The 20,077-nt window shown below is 40.7% G+C and overlaps 1 protein-coding gene across 1 annotated transcript; it reads right to left on the reverse strand.

Moving 5' to 3' along the window:
• Positions 1 to 1,685: 1,685 nt before the first annotated feature.
• LOC148101262 (uncharacterized) lies at positions 1,686 to 3,058 on the reverse strand. Its single transcript, XM_087845594.1, has one exon. The coding sequence runs from the start codon at positions 2,905 to 2,907 to the stop codon at positions 1,840 to 1,842; it is 1,068 nt and encodes a 355-aa protein (XP_087701720.1). The 5' UTR covers positions 2,908 to 3,058; the 3' UTR covers positions 1,686 to 1,839.
• Between the last annotated feature and the right edge of the window lie 17,019 nt (positions 3,059 to 20,077).

Raw genomic sequence — 20,077 nt, forward strand, 5'->3', positions numbered from 1 at the left:
CAGTTCTGGGTCTGGTTGAATTGGGGTTTAGTCCCTGTGTCTTGATACAGCTCGACTTTGTTCTGCCTTTCTGCTTAATTAAAAAACTAGTTTAAGGTGTCCTGCATATGTGATATTTATTTTTTCCTATATGAAGTCATTCTTTTTTGAACAAAACTCAAAACAGAGCCTATTAATCTATCAGTTGTTTCTACCCTCACTTTATTTCCTTTCGCTGCTCAGCTCTCACACAGTGGCTCAGCTATGCTCCAATCCCTCCATATTGTGGCCAATCAAATGCGAGGATATAGGATAATATCATTGTGTGAAAAACAGAGAGAGTGATGGACGTGACAGTCAAGTGCGTCAAGTCAAGTGAGGAGGGCTGTGCGAAAGCAAAAACACATAAATATGCCTGACATCCGTAAACGAAGCAGCATCTGGCTGCAGTTTAAAGACTTTTTTGTCTCGGTCTTGATTTCGTCTCGACTTTGTCTCGACTTGTTCTTGGTCTTGTTCTTGGTCTCGATACCCTCTGGTCTTGGTCTTGGTTTAGGCGGTCTTGACTGCAAGTCTAGTTGCACCAGTGGTGCCATGAGCAGTATCTATCTGCTGCTCGTCAGCTGCTATGCCATGGTTATTGTCACAATGTGGTGCATTTGGATCACTCAATCCTAAGTGGATATGGATATGATCCAGGATTGGATGTTTTGTATAAAATTTGAAAGGAACAATTGTTCCTTTCCCCTTTGCTGTGTACTGTGCTGATGCTGTTTTCAAAACCTACCACACTCATGTACAGTATCAGTGTCACACTGAGATATTTCAAAGATAATAATAACACATTTTATTTGAAAGCGCCTTTCAAAACACTCAAGGTCACTGTACACATTAGAATATAAAGCAACATAAAAGCAAGCAGTTTACACAATCATAAAAGCATAAGACATAAACTAATTTAAAAGAGCAGAGTGGAGAGGTTATTGGGATAAGCTATTTTGAACAAGTGAGTTTTGAGTTGGGACTTAAAGAGAGAGAAGGAAGAGATATTTCTTAAATCAGGAGGTAGGGAATTCCAGAGTCGTGGAGCAGAGCAGCTGAAAGCCCTGCTCCCCATGGTGGCAAGACGGGGGGAGGGGACGGAGAATGAAAGGGAAGAAGTAGATCTGAGACAACGAGATGGGGTAGCGATCTTAACCAGATCAGAAAGATATGGAGGGGAGAGATGATGAATAGCCTTAAATGTGTACAAGAGTATTTTGAAATTGATACGATATTTGACCGGGAGCCAATGAAGCTGCTGCAGAACAGGAGTAATGTGGTGGATAGAAGGGGTCCTGGTGATGATACGGGCAGCAGAGTTCTGGACGCGTTGAAGCTTGTGGATGGATTTTTGAGTATAAAAATAACCTGAATAAATACAAATAAAGGGAAAGAGCTGTCCAAACCTCTGTCTCTGACCATCTGTGTTAACACTTGAAATCGGAAACATGTAAATGTAACAAACATGTTAAAACATAAGAAATCAGGAAGGGGCAAAAAAAGCATTTTGCTAAAAAAAGCATTTAGAGCAGAAGTTTTTAAAATGAATATATATTGCATTTATTTACAATTAAAAACACACAGAGCAGAAAGTGTGTTACTGTTTTACATCCACAGACACACAAGAAAAGAAGCTGGCAACATGAGGTCTAGTTATAGCAATTTTATTTGTGTATTTCAGTACATGTATTCAGAATAGAGTTTTTAAAAACAAACAAACGTCCCAAGTAAAGTTTGGGGGGATTTTTGTGAAAGAAAGGTTGAGAGAGGGGGAAGGAAGAAGAAACTATTGATCTCCTTAAACTTGATGCTGCTGGGTCAGTTTTTTCTCAGCAGTCTGCTCCAGAATCCCCTCCTGTCCTCGGCTTTCTTTTCTTTTTCTTTTGCCTTCAGCTCCTTTAAGGTTTTGTTTAGCTGCTCCTCTGTGTCTTTAAATTTTTTTTTCAGCTGCTGTTTGGCCAGTTTGACTTTCTGTTTGAGGAGCTCTTTCGCTTCCTTTTTGTGCTTTTGTATTTCTTTAAGTGCATCTTTGCAGTCTTTCTTGGTCACCTCAGAGGCTGTCGTTTCTTTCTTGAATACCTTCACCTCAATTTTCTCTTCTGCAAGTTCTTCTTGCACTTTCATCAGTTCCTTCTTCAGAGTTTCACTTTCCTGTTTTGCCTCCCATTTTCCATGTGTCTCTTTTTCTATTGCTTCCTCTGTTTCCAGCAACTTCTTCTTCATGTTTTGAGTGTAACTCTTTGTATTTTCCATTTCTTTCTTTGCTTCCTGTATTTTAATGTTCTCTTCCTCCAACACTTTTTGAGCTTCCAACAATTCTTTCTTCATATTTTCAATCTCATTTTCTGCCTCATGTTTACGTTTTTTCTCCTCTTCAAGTTGTTGCTTTACATGCAGTAATTCCTTCCTTAGTATTTCAGCTTCAGCCATTACATTTTCAGCTTCTTGTGTTGCCAACTGCATTTTCCTTTTTTCCTCTTCAAAAGCTTCCTGCACCTCCTGTAATTCCTGCATCACATTTTCTGCCTCCTTCTTTGCAGTTTGATATTTATTTTTAGCTTCTTGTGCTGTGGTTTTCTCTTCCTGCAATGCTTTTTGAGCTTCCAACAGTTCTTTCTTGATGTTTTCATTCTCATTTTCTGCTTGTTGTTTTCCCATCTTCTCTCCTTTAAGTTTTAGACCCACATGCAGTAATTCCTTCAATACTACTTCAGTTTCAAACTTTGAATTTTTAGCTTCTCCTCTTGATCTTTCTGCCTCTTCTTTTAATTTGACATTTTCAGCCTGTATTATTTGAAATTCTTCTCGTAGGTTAATCAGCTCAGACTGTATTGTACTGTATGGTGACGCACTCACCAATCCTCTTCTCGATCTCCCTTGATTCATTTTGGCCTTTTAAACAAAGGAACCAACGTATTGTAGAGAAGTGAAGTTTTCGATGTGTTTTTTTCTTCAACTGTCGTCTGTCCTGCACAGAGATGCTGCTGTAGATGTGTCTCTAGCTGTGTCTGGATAAAATGAAAAATGCTGTAACTAAGTGCTTGTGTTGCGCAGTTCTACGAAACATTCCATTCCATGCAAGCTCCGCCCACATGGTCAGGAATGTCAGGTGCTGCATCACCAAATGCTGCTCCCGTTGCCTAGCAATAACAGCTGTTTACTTTTTGGGGTCTGGTTGATTATTTAATAAAGAAAACATGTCCAAGTATTGCAACCATGGTGCTGAGGCTCAGTGCATATTCTAGCCTGCTGTGTGGGTGGGCAGCTAGAAATCACTGGTGGGCAACATGAGTGAGGAGAAAACTGGAGCAGACAAGCAGGGACCTGCAGGTTGCTGGTTTGAGTCTCTGTTCAGATGCTGGTGTCTCCTCTCTCTGAGATGCTTGCAAACAGTCCCAGATAAAACAATAAGGATAATAAACAAACACATGACTAAGCTAACAATTATGACACTGATATGTTTCATGTGTAGCAGGATGGCCTCTATACAGCAGTCACTGCAAGCATCCACATCAGCACACTTACTTTTCTTTAAGCAGGCGTGCTGGGGTCCTCCTAAGGAAAGTTTGAGAACTTCATTTCCTTCATGCTGGTGAACTTTTTGCCAAATTTTTTTCATCAAAGCTTCTCCATCACTGACAGGGATTGTTTGGATCATCATATTGCTGTAATTGTTTATATGCTTTATATATTCTGAGGTAAGTTGATCTATAGTGTTACATCATATTCTATAAGGATGTTATGTGTTTGTATACCTTCTGCCCAGTTTGACCCATTTAACAGAAGTCAGCCTGTTTAAGGCTCTGATATCTATTCTGTATGACTTAAAGCAGTTATGACATGGTCTGATTTTCACACCCAATAAGGGAATATTTAATATATCAGTCTACTCTTCATTCTATCAGAAACAGTTATCTCGTACATTTGCTTTTTACACATATATGTAAGCATTGAGCCAAATTTAGTAATGCCAACATACTGAAGGAACAACATTTGTCTCTGATATATAATACAACTACATATAAACTGTCAAAGATACTTGAGTGTCTTTGAGTGAAGATTTAAGGTGATAGGACATATAAATAACTGCAACTTGAATCTTTACTGAAGCTCAGTATTTGACACAGAGTTCACTCACATGTGCTGTACCAGTGTACCTGCACATGTGATGTGACAATAGAAGTGATTTGATTTGAGAGTATGGAACTACAAAGTGTTCAAAATGAAATAAATAAATAGGTCATGATGAAATAAATAACCATGTGAATAAATAAGACACAGATATGTAATGTGAGAGTGATATTGTGAAATAATGGAACACATTTTGAAAAAAATGCTCATTATTGTGAAATATATTGCATTCTGCTATATAAATTTACTTATTATTGTGAAATATTATTTCATGGTCATTATTTTTCACAATAATAGAGATTATTCCTGAGGCATTTTATTTATTTCCAGACGTTTTTATTCCAAAATGGCCTATTTTCAAAGTCAGTCTTTATTTCAAAATCCCGTTTTTCCCAATGGCTTATTTATTTCATAATGCGACTTTTCAGCAGAATTACTTTGTCTGTCAATCAATGTAAGTGGGCTGGACCTTTGCACCTATTGGCTTATTGTTTACCATCGACTAGTTTTCCTGGATACCTGCTCCGCGGATGGCTGCTACAGCTAGCAACAGCGTGCTAGGTCAAAAGTCACGGAGCATGGCGGACTGGTGTGAACTTCAGTCAGTTCTGCTCATTTAAGCAAATCAGATAGAGAGGGATCATTTACCTGTAGATACTGTTTTGAGTCGTTTAGATGATGTTTCTGAAATGCCTGGATGATAATTGCTCTTCAAGATGTTAGCATCGATGACAACATTGTCGAAGGTTTAAGATCAGCACCGTGTTCGTTTGGAATACACTGAGGAAGAACTGTCTTCAAATGTTGGTCGTCCACGTCTTGAAATCCCGGTGCAGCACTCAGGACTTTAGTGCTGTCCGGGATAACCATCGGGGTAATAGAGATTGAAAATGTGACGTCATTCAAGGGTAAAACCGCAAAGAATTCTGGGAACTCGTGGCAAGAGGTACTAGCGCACGCGGGCTTTCAATTGAAATCAGTTACACAGCGATAAAAAGAAACACAAAAAACTGTCAAGAAGCTGTTGTATTATTAACTGCAATAGCCGGTCGCATGACAGCCACGGGAAGCCGACGGGTAAAGAGATCGTTGTTATCGGATTACGTCGTTGAAGAGAAATTATTCGAGCCGTGTTTCCGAAGTAAAAAGAGGTGACGGATGGCCTGGATTGCAGCCATTCAAAGACCAAATATAACATCCCAGAACACTCCAGCTCACAGGTTAGTCTGCTCCAAGCATTTCCACAAAGGTCAGTGTTTTGTAGTAGTTAATACGTCATTTTTCATAACATAATTGGTGATATAGGTTACAAGCAAGTCTGGCACTGAACAGAAATTGTGGCGCTATGCTCCTTTGTTTATTGTGCATAAATAGTGAATTGTCCTGACACAATATTGCGTTTCGCTTCATTTATTACCATGGTACATTGACAAAAACGTATACTTTTATTCACAGGATAAAACAGGTTTTTTTGTATCACTAATTGCCCAGTACGATTACAGCATACAATATTATTGTCACTGCTACATTTCTGTAATGCGAACCAGAAATTATTTCCACTACTAATTAATTACCGTTGAGCTCGAAGGTCCCATTAATACACGGTTAACAAATGTGTATTTATGAAGACGATTTGTGAGACTGGTAATCTTATGATACGTACGATGGTCTTTCGTTCTACACGGTGCATTTCATGGTCCTGTACCCATCCGTCGGTAAACTGTACCTGGGCTTGTTGCAGTGACCTGAAGTTACTAAACTTCATGAGTGTATGCACTCACTCCAAGAACCGTATAATGTGGTGAAAGCGCGGTAAGAGTTGGGCAGCACGCTAACGTATTTTGTCCACTCTGTGTGCTCGTAAGGGTATAACCCTTTCACTCCTTTGATTTTTTCCTCGTATCTTTTCTTTGCCTTTTCATCAAGTCTGTCTTTGTACGGACCGGCATTGTTCTCCTTCGTTTTGTACATAACCTTTTTGGGGGGCAAGAAGGTATTGGAACCGGAGAATGAACGTTTTGCGGTGCTGCAAATGCTTGCATTTGATGCGGTACTTGGATTGTTTTGCCACGAGTTACCGGCATGCAATGCGCGAAAGTCACGTGGTCTGTCAATCTCTATTGCCGATATGTTTTCTGTGTCTCCGAGCACAATTAGGAAAATGACGGAGGAAGGTCTAAGGTAAGTTTATGCTGTAATTGAGCACCTGTGTGAGTCTGTACACAGCATTATTTAGATGTTGACCTTAATTATGACGTTTGACAATGAAATATTATCGCTTACTTTTTTTTTTTTGTTACTGTCTAAACTAAGCGGGGCAGCTGCGGCTAAAGCTGTCGGCACCATCTCGGCGTTGAGACACGTTTAGCCGGTGAGTAGACCCAGCAGCTTTCCACAGTCTACTTACTTATCACATCTTGTTAGACAACAGGGTCATTAGTGCTTTAAATAGTACATAGTTGAATGTTTCATTGCTGTTTGCAGTTGATTGTTCTCTGATAACGCATAACAAAGTTGATGTTAAATAGCGAGTTTATTGGAATGGTTTTGTCTATTACAGCAGCGTTTTAAATATCATACTTTCTCTGGTGTCTTCAGTAAAGCTAAAACAAGAATACATTTACATCCTTGGTTCTTTCAGTATTAATTGGAAAACTTTGAGATTTGCTGTTATATGAAAAAAAATGTTTTATGTGCAGAAAATCTGATAGGTATTCCTCTATTGGAGATGTGGATTTGGATTCAAAATTCAGCGTCATCACCCAAATGCCGACTGCAGAATGATGATGGGACATCTATGATCCAGAGGCATATACATTCAAAGTAAGCTTATATTGTTAAAATATCCAAACACCAGTTTCCGGCCTGGAAAGCACGTGTCGGTGTGGCCTTGATGTGATATTTTAATGTAGGCATCAAAAATGACTAGCATGTTCTTATCATTGTTATGCAGTTATGTTCCTGTTTGAACCAGTCTGTACACGATTCTCTCTCCTCACTAAATCTGTACAGCACCTGGATACTTACCTGACACAATGAAGATCTGTCCCATAAGCATTACAGTGTTTACAATACAGTCTTTTTGTAGTTGTTAGTACTAAAACATGATCTGTTTGTTAATCAGGATTTCGACTGATGGATTCAATGAGACGAGTCAATCCAGAAGGGGTCAAGATGCGACGGTTATCTATTAAGACTACAAGGCATTTTCAGTACAGTGTATCAGCAGCAAATCACCTTTGGCATATAGATGGAAATCAGCATTGAGCGCCTGTGGAGGGATGTATATGAAAACATCTTCACCCAGCTGGAGATTCAAGGACTGCTCAACCCTGGTGAAAAAATTCACTTGTTTGCTCTGCACAGATGCTTTTTGCATCACATTCAACATCATCTTCAGTCATTCCAGGAAGCATGGAGTCAGCACGGACTCAGAAAAGCAAACAACCATTCACCCCTGCACCTCTGGTTGCTGCACAGAAAGGAGGGACAAGATTTGTCACAGGTACTGACTTTGAAAAAAAAAACAACATTTTGGAATATAAACGGCTGGAAATAAATAAAATGCCTCAGGAATAATCTCTGTTATTGTGAAAAATAATGACCATGAAATAATATTTCACAATAATAAGTACATTTATATAGCAGAATGTGATATATTTCACAATAATGAGCATTTTTTTCAAAATGTGTTCCATTATTTCACAATATCATTCTCACATTACATATCTGTGTCTTATTTATTCACATAGTTATTTATTTCATCATGACTTATTTATTTATTTAATTTTGAACACTTTGGAGTCCCATATTTATGAACAGGAAAACCTCATCCATACAAATGTATCAACGAAGAGACAGCAAAAAAACAGACAAGAAAATAATAAAACACCAACTGACAGCACTGTTAAAATGGATCCAAACTGCTGCTCCTTATGTTCTCTTCTATAATATAACTATACTATACATCTAACTAATAATGAGGTCGGTGTAGGTAAACTAATCTTCAGCCCGCTTTAGACACACAGATTCAGTCTTTTTACCCTTGAGTCTTTATCATCTCACAGAGAGAGGATATTCCTTATATGGTCATCTTTACCTCATAAAGTAAACAGAGTTCAGATAAATTAGCTAAAGCTATCCTCTCAAGACAGATTTTTTTTCTATGAGTTAGTTTGAAATTTCTCTGTGAGCCAGTAAATCAAAATGAATGATCAAAGCTGTAAAACTGAGGGCTTATGCACAGTGGATGAACCAATCCACCAATCAAGTCGTTCCAGGAGATGTCCATCTCTTCCACCTGGGGAAGGAACTGCAGCAACGTTGCTGAGAAGAAACGGCAAGAAAAACATCTGTCTGCCTTTCTGCCAGCTGACAAAAAAATAAAAAATAAAGTTACTTTACAAAGCTTTCTCTGTTTGCTGCTTTGCTCTTCACCTCTCTGGGCCTCTAAAATCTGGATATTTCATATCTCTAGTTTTTTCATAATCTTACGCTCTTCAGAATACTTAACCTTTTTTCTGTTTTCCTCAGTCCGAAAAATATATTGAAGCACATACATTCAAAGATATTTGAACCCTTTGAATCATTACGTTCATGGATCTTTTCTTCTCTTCACATTCAAATTCTTAAAGTTATGCAAAAATCAGGTCAATTTAACTTTGTCCTCGTCTCCTTGTTAGATGTTGAAAAATCTCTAAGTAATAAAAATTGATAGTTTTTCTTCAGAGATCCTAAATCCCTGAAAGTCACTTTAAAAAAGACCCTATATAGTCCTTCTGTGTAAACTTTGTCTCAATGTAAAAAAACAAACAATCAGGCTTCTGGTTTCTAAAGTCATTAAAATATCATTAAAATAAGCAGAAAACATGATTCTGTCTCTGCTGCAAACCTCCATGTGTATCAAAACTGGGCAACCTCTTTTCCAAAAATACAAAAATAACCATAGTAATTATAATAATGTGGCTATATTTTCTTCTCTAGTGATGTAAACGTTACCAAACTGGATAAAATCTGCTCATTTTTGTTATCAGGGACCTAAAAATCCTTATTATAGGAGAAATTATTCCCACTTCCTGGTGCTTTGATTCTCTAAAGCAGTGGTGGGGAACTCCACAGACTTGCAGCTACAGCAAGTTTTTATTTTTCGATAAATCACAGAGTGATGGAGCTGTAAAGGCAGGTTTCATCACAGCAGAGGATTTCATTTAATGTGCATTCTTTAGGTTTATATCTGCAACCAGAACTACTCAGACTGCATTGTGAGGCGGCTGTGCACGACCTGCATTTATGTTAAATTAAAGTACTTAATGCGAGCGTGATTTCCCTGTGCGGATATGAATGAAACGCTGTACTGGTGTCCAGCACTGGGGGCCAGTTCCTGATGTCCATCGTGGCCATGGCCTCTTTGGAGCGCAGCAGCTTACAGATGAGTGACTCACCTGCACAATTAGAAAGAGAAAGACAGAAGAAGAAATTAAGCTCCCTTTTTCCCCCAGAGGAGATCAGAAGTCAGCCAGAGCCATACGAGTCTGGAATTAGCTGGGAGCGAGAGCTTGAGCCCTGGAGTTCTGACTGAAAGAGAAACCGCATCGGTTTAACAGACAAATTAAGAGTCTGACCTTGACAATCATCTTAACAGTGGGCAGGGTGGTGGAGATGTTCTGAGGGTGAGGCAGTCGCACTGTGATGGGAACGCAGCCGGCGTACAGGCAGCCGGCGTACAGGCAGCCGGCGTACAGGCAGCCGGCGTACAGGCAGCCGGCGTACAGGCAGCCGGCGTACAGGCAGCCGGCGTACAGGCAGCCGGCGTACAGGCAGCCGGCGTACAGGCAGCCGGCGTACAGGCAGCCAGAAAAGGCTGCGATCAGGTAACGAGGTTCTCGTTTGGCTCTTGGCGAAGGCGGTCGCACTTTTCTCCTCTCATTCTTCCCCTTATCTTCCCTGCTTAGCCTCTTGTGTCCTTGTCTTGTCTCGTGTATATTACTTTCCCTTGAACAGTCTCTCACTGTCGTTCTCTAAAACCTAAAGAGAATTATGGATTTGATCAACTGGTCTCTGAATGCTATTGACACCCTTTTCTCAACGAGAAGTCTGGGTTCGGGAGAGCCCGAGTGCCCTGGAGGGACTTTCCCTGCCGGATACACGATGGACGGGTGGCAGAACTGGAGGATCATGTGCCTGGCGGGACTGTCGATCGAGGACGCTGAAGATATCTACCTATTTGGAACCATGATAACAGGGTTCTTGCTGATTGGAGCTGGCTTGGCCCTGGCTTATCGGAGAATTAAGAGAGCGGAACCGGCTGTTCAAACACTCTTGCTTCTTCATCTGTAGTACTTACACATCGGTGTATGTTCCTTGTGTTTGCTTACATTAAAATACCAGTACTAATGACCAGAGCATATAAATGCAGCTTTTCATATTTGACAATATATTTTGAAAGCACAAGACAAATCACAAACAGTTTTTAATGTATGTTTGGTTTTTTATTTTGTTTTATTTTTCAGTTCTTGATTTGATGGTGATGTGATGCTATATTACATGTTTTTAAGATTCAGTTGAATTTAAGATTTGTAATATAGCATCAAATCACAACCGTCTCCTCAAGTTGCTTTATACTGTAAGATAGAGACCCTTCAGTAGAAGCAAGAAAACCCCAATTAATTAATAATCCCTTATGAGCAAGCACTTGGCGACAGTGGGGAGGAAAAACTACCTGTAACAGGCAGAAACCTCCGGCAGAACCAGGCTCAGAAGGGACGGCCATCTGCCTCGGCCGGTGGGGGGTGATGGTAACGATAATACGAGGAGACACAATGAAGAATATTTCTCAGTATAACTAAAGTCGAATGAAATAGTTTTAAAATAAAATATACCTCAGATGTCAACTCTGAGGCCAGACTGCTTTAAGATTTTAAAAGAGGTATTTGAAAAAAATCAAGATGACAATTTAGTCATCAGTACTGCCTTTAAAGCAGCAGCTGAACAGCTTCTTAAAAGCTTTTAACACTGCTGAAAAAAACCTGGCAAGTTTGGATTTCTTTGGAGGATTCATGAAGCCACCGAGATTCATTGCTATGTGCATCAGAATAGTGTCGTCAAAAGATGAATCTTCTGACAACATTACATCGAAGAACTTCTCTGCAGATCCAAACTCCTTGATAAGGCCTTTAGCTGTGGCCTTGACTAACTTATTCATGTTATTATTAAGAATTTTTAGGTATTCGGTGCATCTATCTTCAGAAAGTACCAAATCTGTCAGACGGTTGATAACTAAGTCTAATTTTTCTGGATCCAGAAGATTTCTGGCATTTTTGTGCAAATTTTGTGCGATTCTCGTGGCTACAAGAGTGCTAAATTGTTTGGCAATTAGCCTATCATCAGGTGACACTAATGTTTCTGACGGTTCTTCCTCTGGGTTTTCAGAGGTTGCTGGCTGACTTTGACCCTCTGTGGGTTCAGTGTGAGACACTGATGCCTGATCACCGAGATTCATTGCTAGGTGCTTCAGAATAGTGTAGTCAAAAGATGAATCTTCTGATATCATTACATCGAAGAACTTGTCTGCAGATCCAAACTCCTTGATAAGGCCTTCAGCTGTGGCCTTGACTAATTCAACCCCGCTATTTTTAAGAATTTCCAGGCATTCGGTGTATCTCACTTCAGAAAGTACCAAATCTGTCAGACGGTTGATAACTAAGTCTAATTTTTCTAGATCCAGAAGTTTTCTGGCATTTTTGTGCAAATTTCCTGCGATTCTCGTGGCTACAAGAGTGCTAAATTGTTTGGCAATTAGCCTATCATCAGGTGACACTAATGTTTCTGACGGTTCTTCCTCTGGGTTTTCAGAGGTTGCTGGCTGACTTTGACCCTCTGTGGGTTCAGAGTGAGACACTGATGCCTGATCACTGCTTGTATTTGAAACCAGGTCCGGGTCTTCTGCACTCACACAGACTGGCTGATTGGTGAGATCAGTAACTGGACTTGACTGTGATGTAACTAATGTTTCTGACAGCTCTTCCTCTGGGTTTTCAGAGGTTGCTGGCTGACTTTGACCCTCTGTGGGTTCAGAGTGAGACACTGATGCCTGATCACTGCTTGTATTTGAAACCAGGTCCGGGTCTTCTGCACTCACACAGACTGGCTGATTGGTGAGATCAGTAACTGGACTTGACTGTGATGTAACTAATGTTTCTGACAGCTCTTCCTCTGGGTTTTCAGAGGTTGCTGGCTGACTTTGACCCTCTGTGGGTTCAGAGTGAGACACTGATGCCTGATCACTGCTTGTATTTGAAACCAGGTCCGGGTCTTCTGCACTCACACAGACTGGCTGATTGGTGAGATCAGTAACTGGACTTGACTGTGATGTAACTAATGTTTCTGACAGCTCTTCCTCTGGGTTTTCAGAGGTTGCTGGCTGACTTTGACCCTCTGTGGGTTCAGAGTGAGACACTGATGCCTGATCACTGCTTGTATTTGAAACCAGGTCCGGGTCTTCTGCACTCACACAGACTGGCTGTTTGGTGAGATCAGTAACTGGACTTGACCGTGATGTAAACAGTCTGTCGCTTGTTTCACCAGCATCTGGTCCAATCATAACTTCTTCCTTTGATGGGGTCAGCACTCTTACTATATCTTCCACGGCACCAGAAATTTTGTCATTTATAATAGTTTGGGTTAAAGTTTCATTCTCCAACCAGAAAAGAAGGTTTTGTAAGAACCTTTCCACTGAATCTTCTACGAGCACATATGGCACCTCAGGAGCAGAGGGTACATTACAGTCACCCTGTGAAGTCTTAGAGAAGTCAGACTCTGAGAGACTTTTACCCATTTGCATCGTGGGGGCTGGATATGTTGACTCGACATGGGCGTACACATTTTCTGTCAACTCCCTTGAAAACATCTCCTTACTTGTCAGGCCAAGGTGTCCTGCCTGGGTTAATTTACTAAACAGTTTATTCAGAACCGGCACGACTGTTGTAAATTTGAGCGGAGAAGAACTTTTAACTGTGGTTTCTAAGGTTGGTGATTTTCTGGGAACTTCTGAGGGATTCATGTGTTCGCTTTTCCTGGAGTCAGCTCTCTCACTCTCCGGGGAGTTTGCCTGTTGTCTCTGAAAGGTCAAAAATCCTTTGCTTTTCTTCAAATGATCTTTCAGCTCACTGTTCATTTTTTCAAATTCCTTTTTAGCAAACCTGAAGAAGTGTTGTTTTACTTCATCTGGTTTCATAATTAGGGCGCATGATGCAAAAAAGTCTTTCACCTTTTTGATCACCAGGTCCACATCAAAAGCAGGCTTGGGTGAGCTACACTTCTCACTTAATGTGATATCTTCTGCATCAGGATACTCAATGTTAGCAATTAACAAATTTACAATGTCAACTGCAGCTTTATCTGCATCATCTTCATCATGTAAATAATTCAGATTGTTGAGGATTGTTTCAACATCACTTTGAGCTTTCTCCTCAGCTTCTGCAAACTCATCACTTTCTTTTTCCTCCACGGGTTGCAGTTCTATGTGACAGTCCTGATCATCTTTACTTATCTCTCTGTCTGTACTCCACCTCATGAGAGCCATACTTATTTCTTTAATTGTTCCCATCTCAGAGAGCTTGGATTCAAGACTCTCATCACTTGAACTAAAGGAAGTGGGTAAAGCCCCCCTCATGAACAGGCCGCTCAGCTTACCTTTATATGTCTTCAGACATGAGAAAGCATGAGAAACCATGCATCTGAGGTTTTTTATTTTTGTTATTTTTCTGGTGACATAAATAGAATCCGGGTTTTCTGGGACTAGAACCCAACCCGAGTTGACTTTATTTGAGATCTCCTCCTCAATCATCTGTGTCAGCACCACAGCGCTTTCACACTCCTCATGGGTGACATTAAGAGCAGCAGCAAAGCTGGTTGAGAAAGAGTCTCCCAATACGGGGCTTATTTTTGTCACGGCTATGCTAAGGTATGTCTGGAATGATGCATCATTTAATTGGTCCTGACCTCCTAGAAGTAAAGTTTTTATGGTGCTTGCACTAACTGACTGAATGACATCAGTAATCATATCAGCCAGTGCTACTTGGACATCGGAGTTCCAGATCCCATTTTCTATCAAGCCCCACTGTAATCCAGAGAGCCTATCGAAACACCCGCTGATAGCAGGTGAAAAAGGCTCTGAATTAATGGGGGTAGGGGTTCTAACACTGGATAAAGACATTGTCAATGACTTACTTTCGCTACAATTACTTTGGAAATCCGTTTTCAGAAAGCTTTCAGAAAGGGAAGATCGCGGTCTGTACATTTAACCTACGACAACTAAAAATGCAAAATGCAAGATTCGGGTATAAAGCCCGCTGTTTCACCCCTATTTAGGGACTCAAGTGGAGGTCACGTGCTGCAAGATCAAAGGCACGTACTGTAAGATCAAAGCAGAAAGGAACTGAGCTGTGTGACGTCATGCCGCGAGCGTTCACCTACATGCACGTGCACACAAGTGAGCGATCACTAATAAATCACAGACTCATCAACAGTGTTTTAGCTTCAGCGCCGGCGTTGAAGTCGGTGTTGTCAAACTTTCAATCATACCTGCAGCCAGTTCTTTGAAGCTCTCAAATGGGTTGAATGGCGGCTGTTTTCCACCATCATCGCAGAGCATTCCTCCAGCAGGTCCAACGCCTGATTCAACAAAACCCGCGACTCCGGCAGCTGTGCTCCGAAGCAGTTTGCTAATGTGATGGCTAACTAGCTAATGTGATGGCTAACTAGCTAAAGAATCCTAACATATATGAGGTACTTAAAAAACAAAGGGAACGAAGGAGGAGGAGGAGAAGTGGAGACAGCGATCTGGCTGATTGGTTCATCTGAGGCTCTCAGTGGTCCCCTGTCTCAGCGAGATTCACAACACTTCTTGCAACAAACTCCCGTAACCATGGTTACAGGAGGACGCTCTGTTTGTGGCAGTCATTATCATAGTATGACGTCACAAAGAGACGTTAATAAATATTAATTCATGCAATTTAAACACATTTTTTTTTATTTTACTATTAAGGTGTATAATGGTTTAATATGGCATGACACCCTCGCTGATGTTGATGCCTAGGAATCTGAAGCAGCTGACTCTCTCCACCTCTGCTACTGCTGGTTTCCTGTAACCCACGATAAGCTCCTTGGTTTTGCTGATGTAAAGCACCAGGTTATTGTCACGGCACCGTGATGTCACGCCTCTCACCTCTGTCCTGCATGAAGTCTCATCTCCATCAGAAATGCAGTCAATGAGGAGATTAGACTTTATTGATCGACGGCAGGAAAATTTGTGCATTGCCTCAGCTCAGGTAGAGATAGCAGAAGAAAATCCAAAAATAGAAATAAAATATAAACAACTACAAAATAAATAACATAATACACTATATACAACAGTAGCATACACAAAATTTTGAAGAACGTTAAATTCACTAAAGGTTTTAAAAATAATGCTGTAATCAGTTTCGTTACAGTTGCAGTGTTGTCTTCTGCTACTGTAGGCCACAGCAGCAGCCGACAACACAGGTTGAGTAAATGGGAGTGAGTGTTTTCAGACACAGAAGAACAACTTTAGATTAATCAAATAAAAATGTTGTAGGAGCCATATGAGTTGTTCCTTTTTGACTAAGTGGGTTGGTTTAAATGGACTCACTGTATTGGTGCACGGGTGTGGGGCGTGTCTCATGGGTGTGGTAGATGATAAATGTGGTTGCCCTCACCTGTTCACAGCACCTGATGTTGATGAGCAGAAAGGTAGGGTGAGCATGAGGCAGAACTTTTTGTTGACCGCAGCTTGAGCGCAGCTTGAATGATTTTGATGTATTTTAACTGGAACTTGATGGTTTTTGTATATTTATGCACTAATTGATGCCATAGGCCAATGTTGTAATTTGGCATAGTAGTTAGTGCAGTTATTGGTGAGTTGTAGTTATTTGTTTGTGCAGTCTGTGCATTTGTCTAATAGTTAATCCCAGGCACTGATTTGTATATTGGACAGTTGCATGTGGAATAAAAGGAGCAAATGGTACAGAAGTGTATTTTATGTGTTCATTGTTGCGTGTCATTGGTGTCCTCATGTTTAGCCTGCCGCAGCCATAGGTTGGAGGAGCCGCAACAAATTGTCAACAGAAAAGTTTGTAGGTTTTATTGGATTATTTCTATATAGATGAGTTTTATTAGTGAGAGTTTTATAGTTTGCTGTTGCCTTTGTCCACGCAGCTTTTAGATTAAGCCTTTGGCTACACAAAACAGATTTCTTTCAGGAGTCTTGTTCCCCTGTTAGGTTTCAGCAGTACAGCTGCGCTAGGCGTTGTACCGATTTGCTTTCTAGTTATTGTGCATCAGGCGGCTGAAGCCATTGGCTTGGGAGTACCGCCGCAGTTTGTGTTTAAGACAGTTTGTCTTCCTCACAGCTGACGGTATGGAGGTACATAAATACCCACCGCTAGTATGTACGGAAGACTAGGTTGAGTTAGTTAGGTTTAATAGGCAGCTAGTGGGGGATATTGCTCCTTTTAATTGTGTGTGTCCAAGGTTTATTGAAGGGAATGTCATCAAGTTGATGTGTTGGAATGAAGCTGTGTGGCATAGGTGCAGTTCAGAGTTTGGATTTTGTAATGTTTTGAAGAAAAATGGAGACACACCAATTACTACAATGTGGTGATGTGGATGGAAAGATAAGACAGCCAAAACCGACTGCTAAGGCTTTGGAGAATCTGATTGAAAGGCTTCAAAAAGAACGTCACACTAAGATTAATAAAATTAAAAATGTCATAAAGGTTATTAAAGAATTAAAGCAATCTGAAGATAATGTTTCCACTGTTCAGGCTCAGTTAGAGAATTTGACTGTGTTGCTTAATGAGACAACTCATCTGCATGAAACCTTGCTTCCTTTGCTTCCTCAAGAAGAGCAAGAAAAACAAACTGCTTGGTTTATGAGTGTGCGAGCACATAATACTGAGTTTATGGAAGAGATAAAGAAATGGCTTCATGATGCAAAGGGAAACCCTCAGAGTAAAAATCAGGTGTCTGAGCTTGATTTGCCACATTTAAATCCACCTGGTGTTGAGTCTTCTGATGTATTACCTGCTGGAAAGGGTTCGGGTGCTTCTAGGCATACCGGGAATGTTGGTAAAGGTGCTGTGATAGATGATGTCAATCCAAGTGATAGCATCTCTAAATGTTGGAAACAAAAGTTGTAGGAAAAGTAAATCATCACTCAGTAGCTCCATGGTTTCATCTGCCTTGTCAGCACGCATAACAGCAGAGGCTGATATGGCTGCCCTACTTGTTCGACAGAGGTTGTTGAAAGGAAGGCATGCTTTGGAAGAACAAGAAACAGCTTAAGAAAAGAAAGGAGCTGCTTGACTTAGAAACTGAAAAAGCAGCTTCGGCAGCAAAGGTGAATGTTTTAAAAGCTTCTGAAATGTCCCGAGTCTCAAGTGCTGCTAATGGTAAATCTGATGGAATGAATTCGTATTTAGAGCAAGAACAGGGGAGTTTAGGCATTTTAAATCCTAATGCTCCGACGTTCAAACCTGTGTTACCAGAAGGACCATATCAGGGTGTTGATGCAAGTGATCATCAAGCGCATGTGTTGGATGTAAGGCCCGAGGTTAAAAATATTTCTCAGCCTAAGGTCGTTTCGTTGGAACAGTCAGAGACGAAGTAATATCAAGTATTTCCAGGTGCAGTTTCAACTACTCAGATGATGTCGCAGTCTCACGCACAATCCAAACCTCTTACACATACAGCGCAAGGTAGTGAGGGTCATGGTCATCTAGTAACAGTTTTGAAGAAACAAAATGAAATTACAACTTTATTGGCTGAGCAGCAGTCTCTGTTTTTGCTACCAAGGCGTGACATTCAGTTATTTGATGGTGTTCCTTTGCAATATCAAACATTTGAGAGCTTTTGAGCACATGGTGGAGAGTCAAGTTCACAGTGCTAAGGATTGTTTATATTTTCTCGAGCAATATACTAGAGGCCATCCAAGAGAAATGGTCAGAAGCTGGAGGAATGTTGTCTGCGATCTGCAGGAGAGGTTTCAACGTAAAGTGGTTTTTTGCGATGTTGTTGAGTTTGTCGAAAGGTAAGATCGCAAGTGACCCATTGTTTGGAGATATACAGGATCCTCCAACAGACATCAGAAAAGAGGCGAGGAATGGTAAGTCTCAGTTTTACCCTAAGGCTAAGCGGAGTAGTTTTGCTACTACAATGGCCAAGGTGGAAGGGAAGATTGAGCCAGTGTTGAGGCGAGAGAGTGGTTCAGTTGTGACCAAGGTTTGCTTGTTTTGTGGAGCAGGGCATATGTTGGATTTGTGTCCTTCATTTGAAAGAAAGTTGCACTGTGAAAGATTATCTTTTTTGAAAGAGAATGGTGTGTGTTTTGGTTGTCTGCGCATTGGGCACAGAAGCAAGGACTGTAGGAAACGTCTCTTGTGTAAAGTCTGTAAACAGAAACGCCCCACACTCTTACATATCCACTCCAAGCAGAGGGAAAGTGTTTCAGTGCAAACTATAAGAGAGGGAGAACCACCAGATGAAGGTCCTTCATGTGCGGTGCAAAGCAGTGGTGTTACTGGGGCCGGTGAGCAAAATAGTGCTCTGTCCATAATACCAGTTAGAGTGAAATCCAAGAAAGGTAATCAGTCACTGATAACCTATGCTTTTCTAGATCCTGGGAGCTCAGCTTCATTTTGTACTGAAGGGCTCATGAATAGGCTGAATCTTTCAGGAAGGAAAACTGGCATTCTGTTGCGGACAATGGGTCAGGAGAAAATGGTCAGTAGTTATGTTGTTTCAGATTTGGAAGTAGTTGGTTTGGATTTAGATCACTACTGTGACTTGCCTGACTTATTTACTCAGAAAAGCATGCCTGTTCATCAATGTAATATTCCCCGACAGGAAGATCTCGATAGATGGCCACATTTCTGCCATATTATGATACTGGAGATAAATTCCGGGGTAGACCTGTTGATCGGGACCAATGTGCCCAAGGCTTTAGAGCCATGGGATGTTGTTAGAAGTCAGGGTGGAGGTCCCTATGCATTAAAAACTATGCTGGGTTGGACGGTGAATGGTCCTCTCAGAGAGGATTGTAAGACTGACAAGCATTTCCGTGGCAAGATTGGATGAGCTGTGGGAACGTCAAATGAAGGCTGATTTTCCAGAATGTATTCAGGATGAGCAGTTTGCTTTGTCTAGAGAAGATCAGCAGTTTATGAAGTCAGTGCTGGACTCTGTTAAGTTGGTTGATGGTCATTACACCATTGGTTTACCTTTTAGGTGCAATCGGGTAAAAATGCCAAATAATAGGAAGGCTGTAGAACAGCGAGCTATGAGCCTTAAACGGAAGTTTATTAGGGATGGTTCATTTCATGTCGATTACACCAGTTTTATGACTGAAATCATTTCTAAAGGGTATGCAGAGAAGGTGCCTGCTGAAGAATTTGATCGCTGTGATGGAGGATTGTGGTACATTCCACATCATGGGGTGCATCACCCACAGAAGAAGTAGTTGCAAGTTGTCTTTGATTGTGGTGCTTCATTTCAGGGAGTGTCCCTGAATGGACAACTTCTGAAAGGCCCAGTTCTACTAGCTTGCTAGTACAAATGTTCAGAGACTGAACATTTGGATGTTCAGTCTCTGACAGAAGGTATGGAGACACGTAGAAAGTTTTGAATTGGTGAAACTAATATTTTACTCAGTTTCTCAAACACAAGGCAGATAATATTCTTCATGTACATTATTTTTTTTTTTACAAATATTGGAACAACAAAATAAAACAAAACACAATTCCATGAATTCATCTCTTAATGTTATATCCAAAATTCTGATGATGTTCTCTGTCATGACTTTTTAAACTACATCAATTCATCAACGTCAAAGACTTGATATGTTACATTA

Source organism: Neolamprologus brichardi, chromosome 9 (genome assembly GCF_056152115.1).
Source record: "Neolamprologus brichardi isolate AB-2024 chromosome 9, ASM5615211v1, whole genome shotgun sequence".
Lineage (NCBI taxonomy): Eukaryota > Metazoa > Chordata > Actinopteri > Cichliformes > Cichlidae > Neolamprologus > Neolamprologus brichardi.

Coding starts and splice junctions, on each gene's coding strand:
- LOC148101262 (XM_087845594.1), bottom strand. CDS start 2,907: ATGAATCAAGGGAGATCGAGAAGAGGATTGGTGAGTGCGTCACCATAC.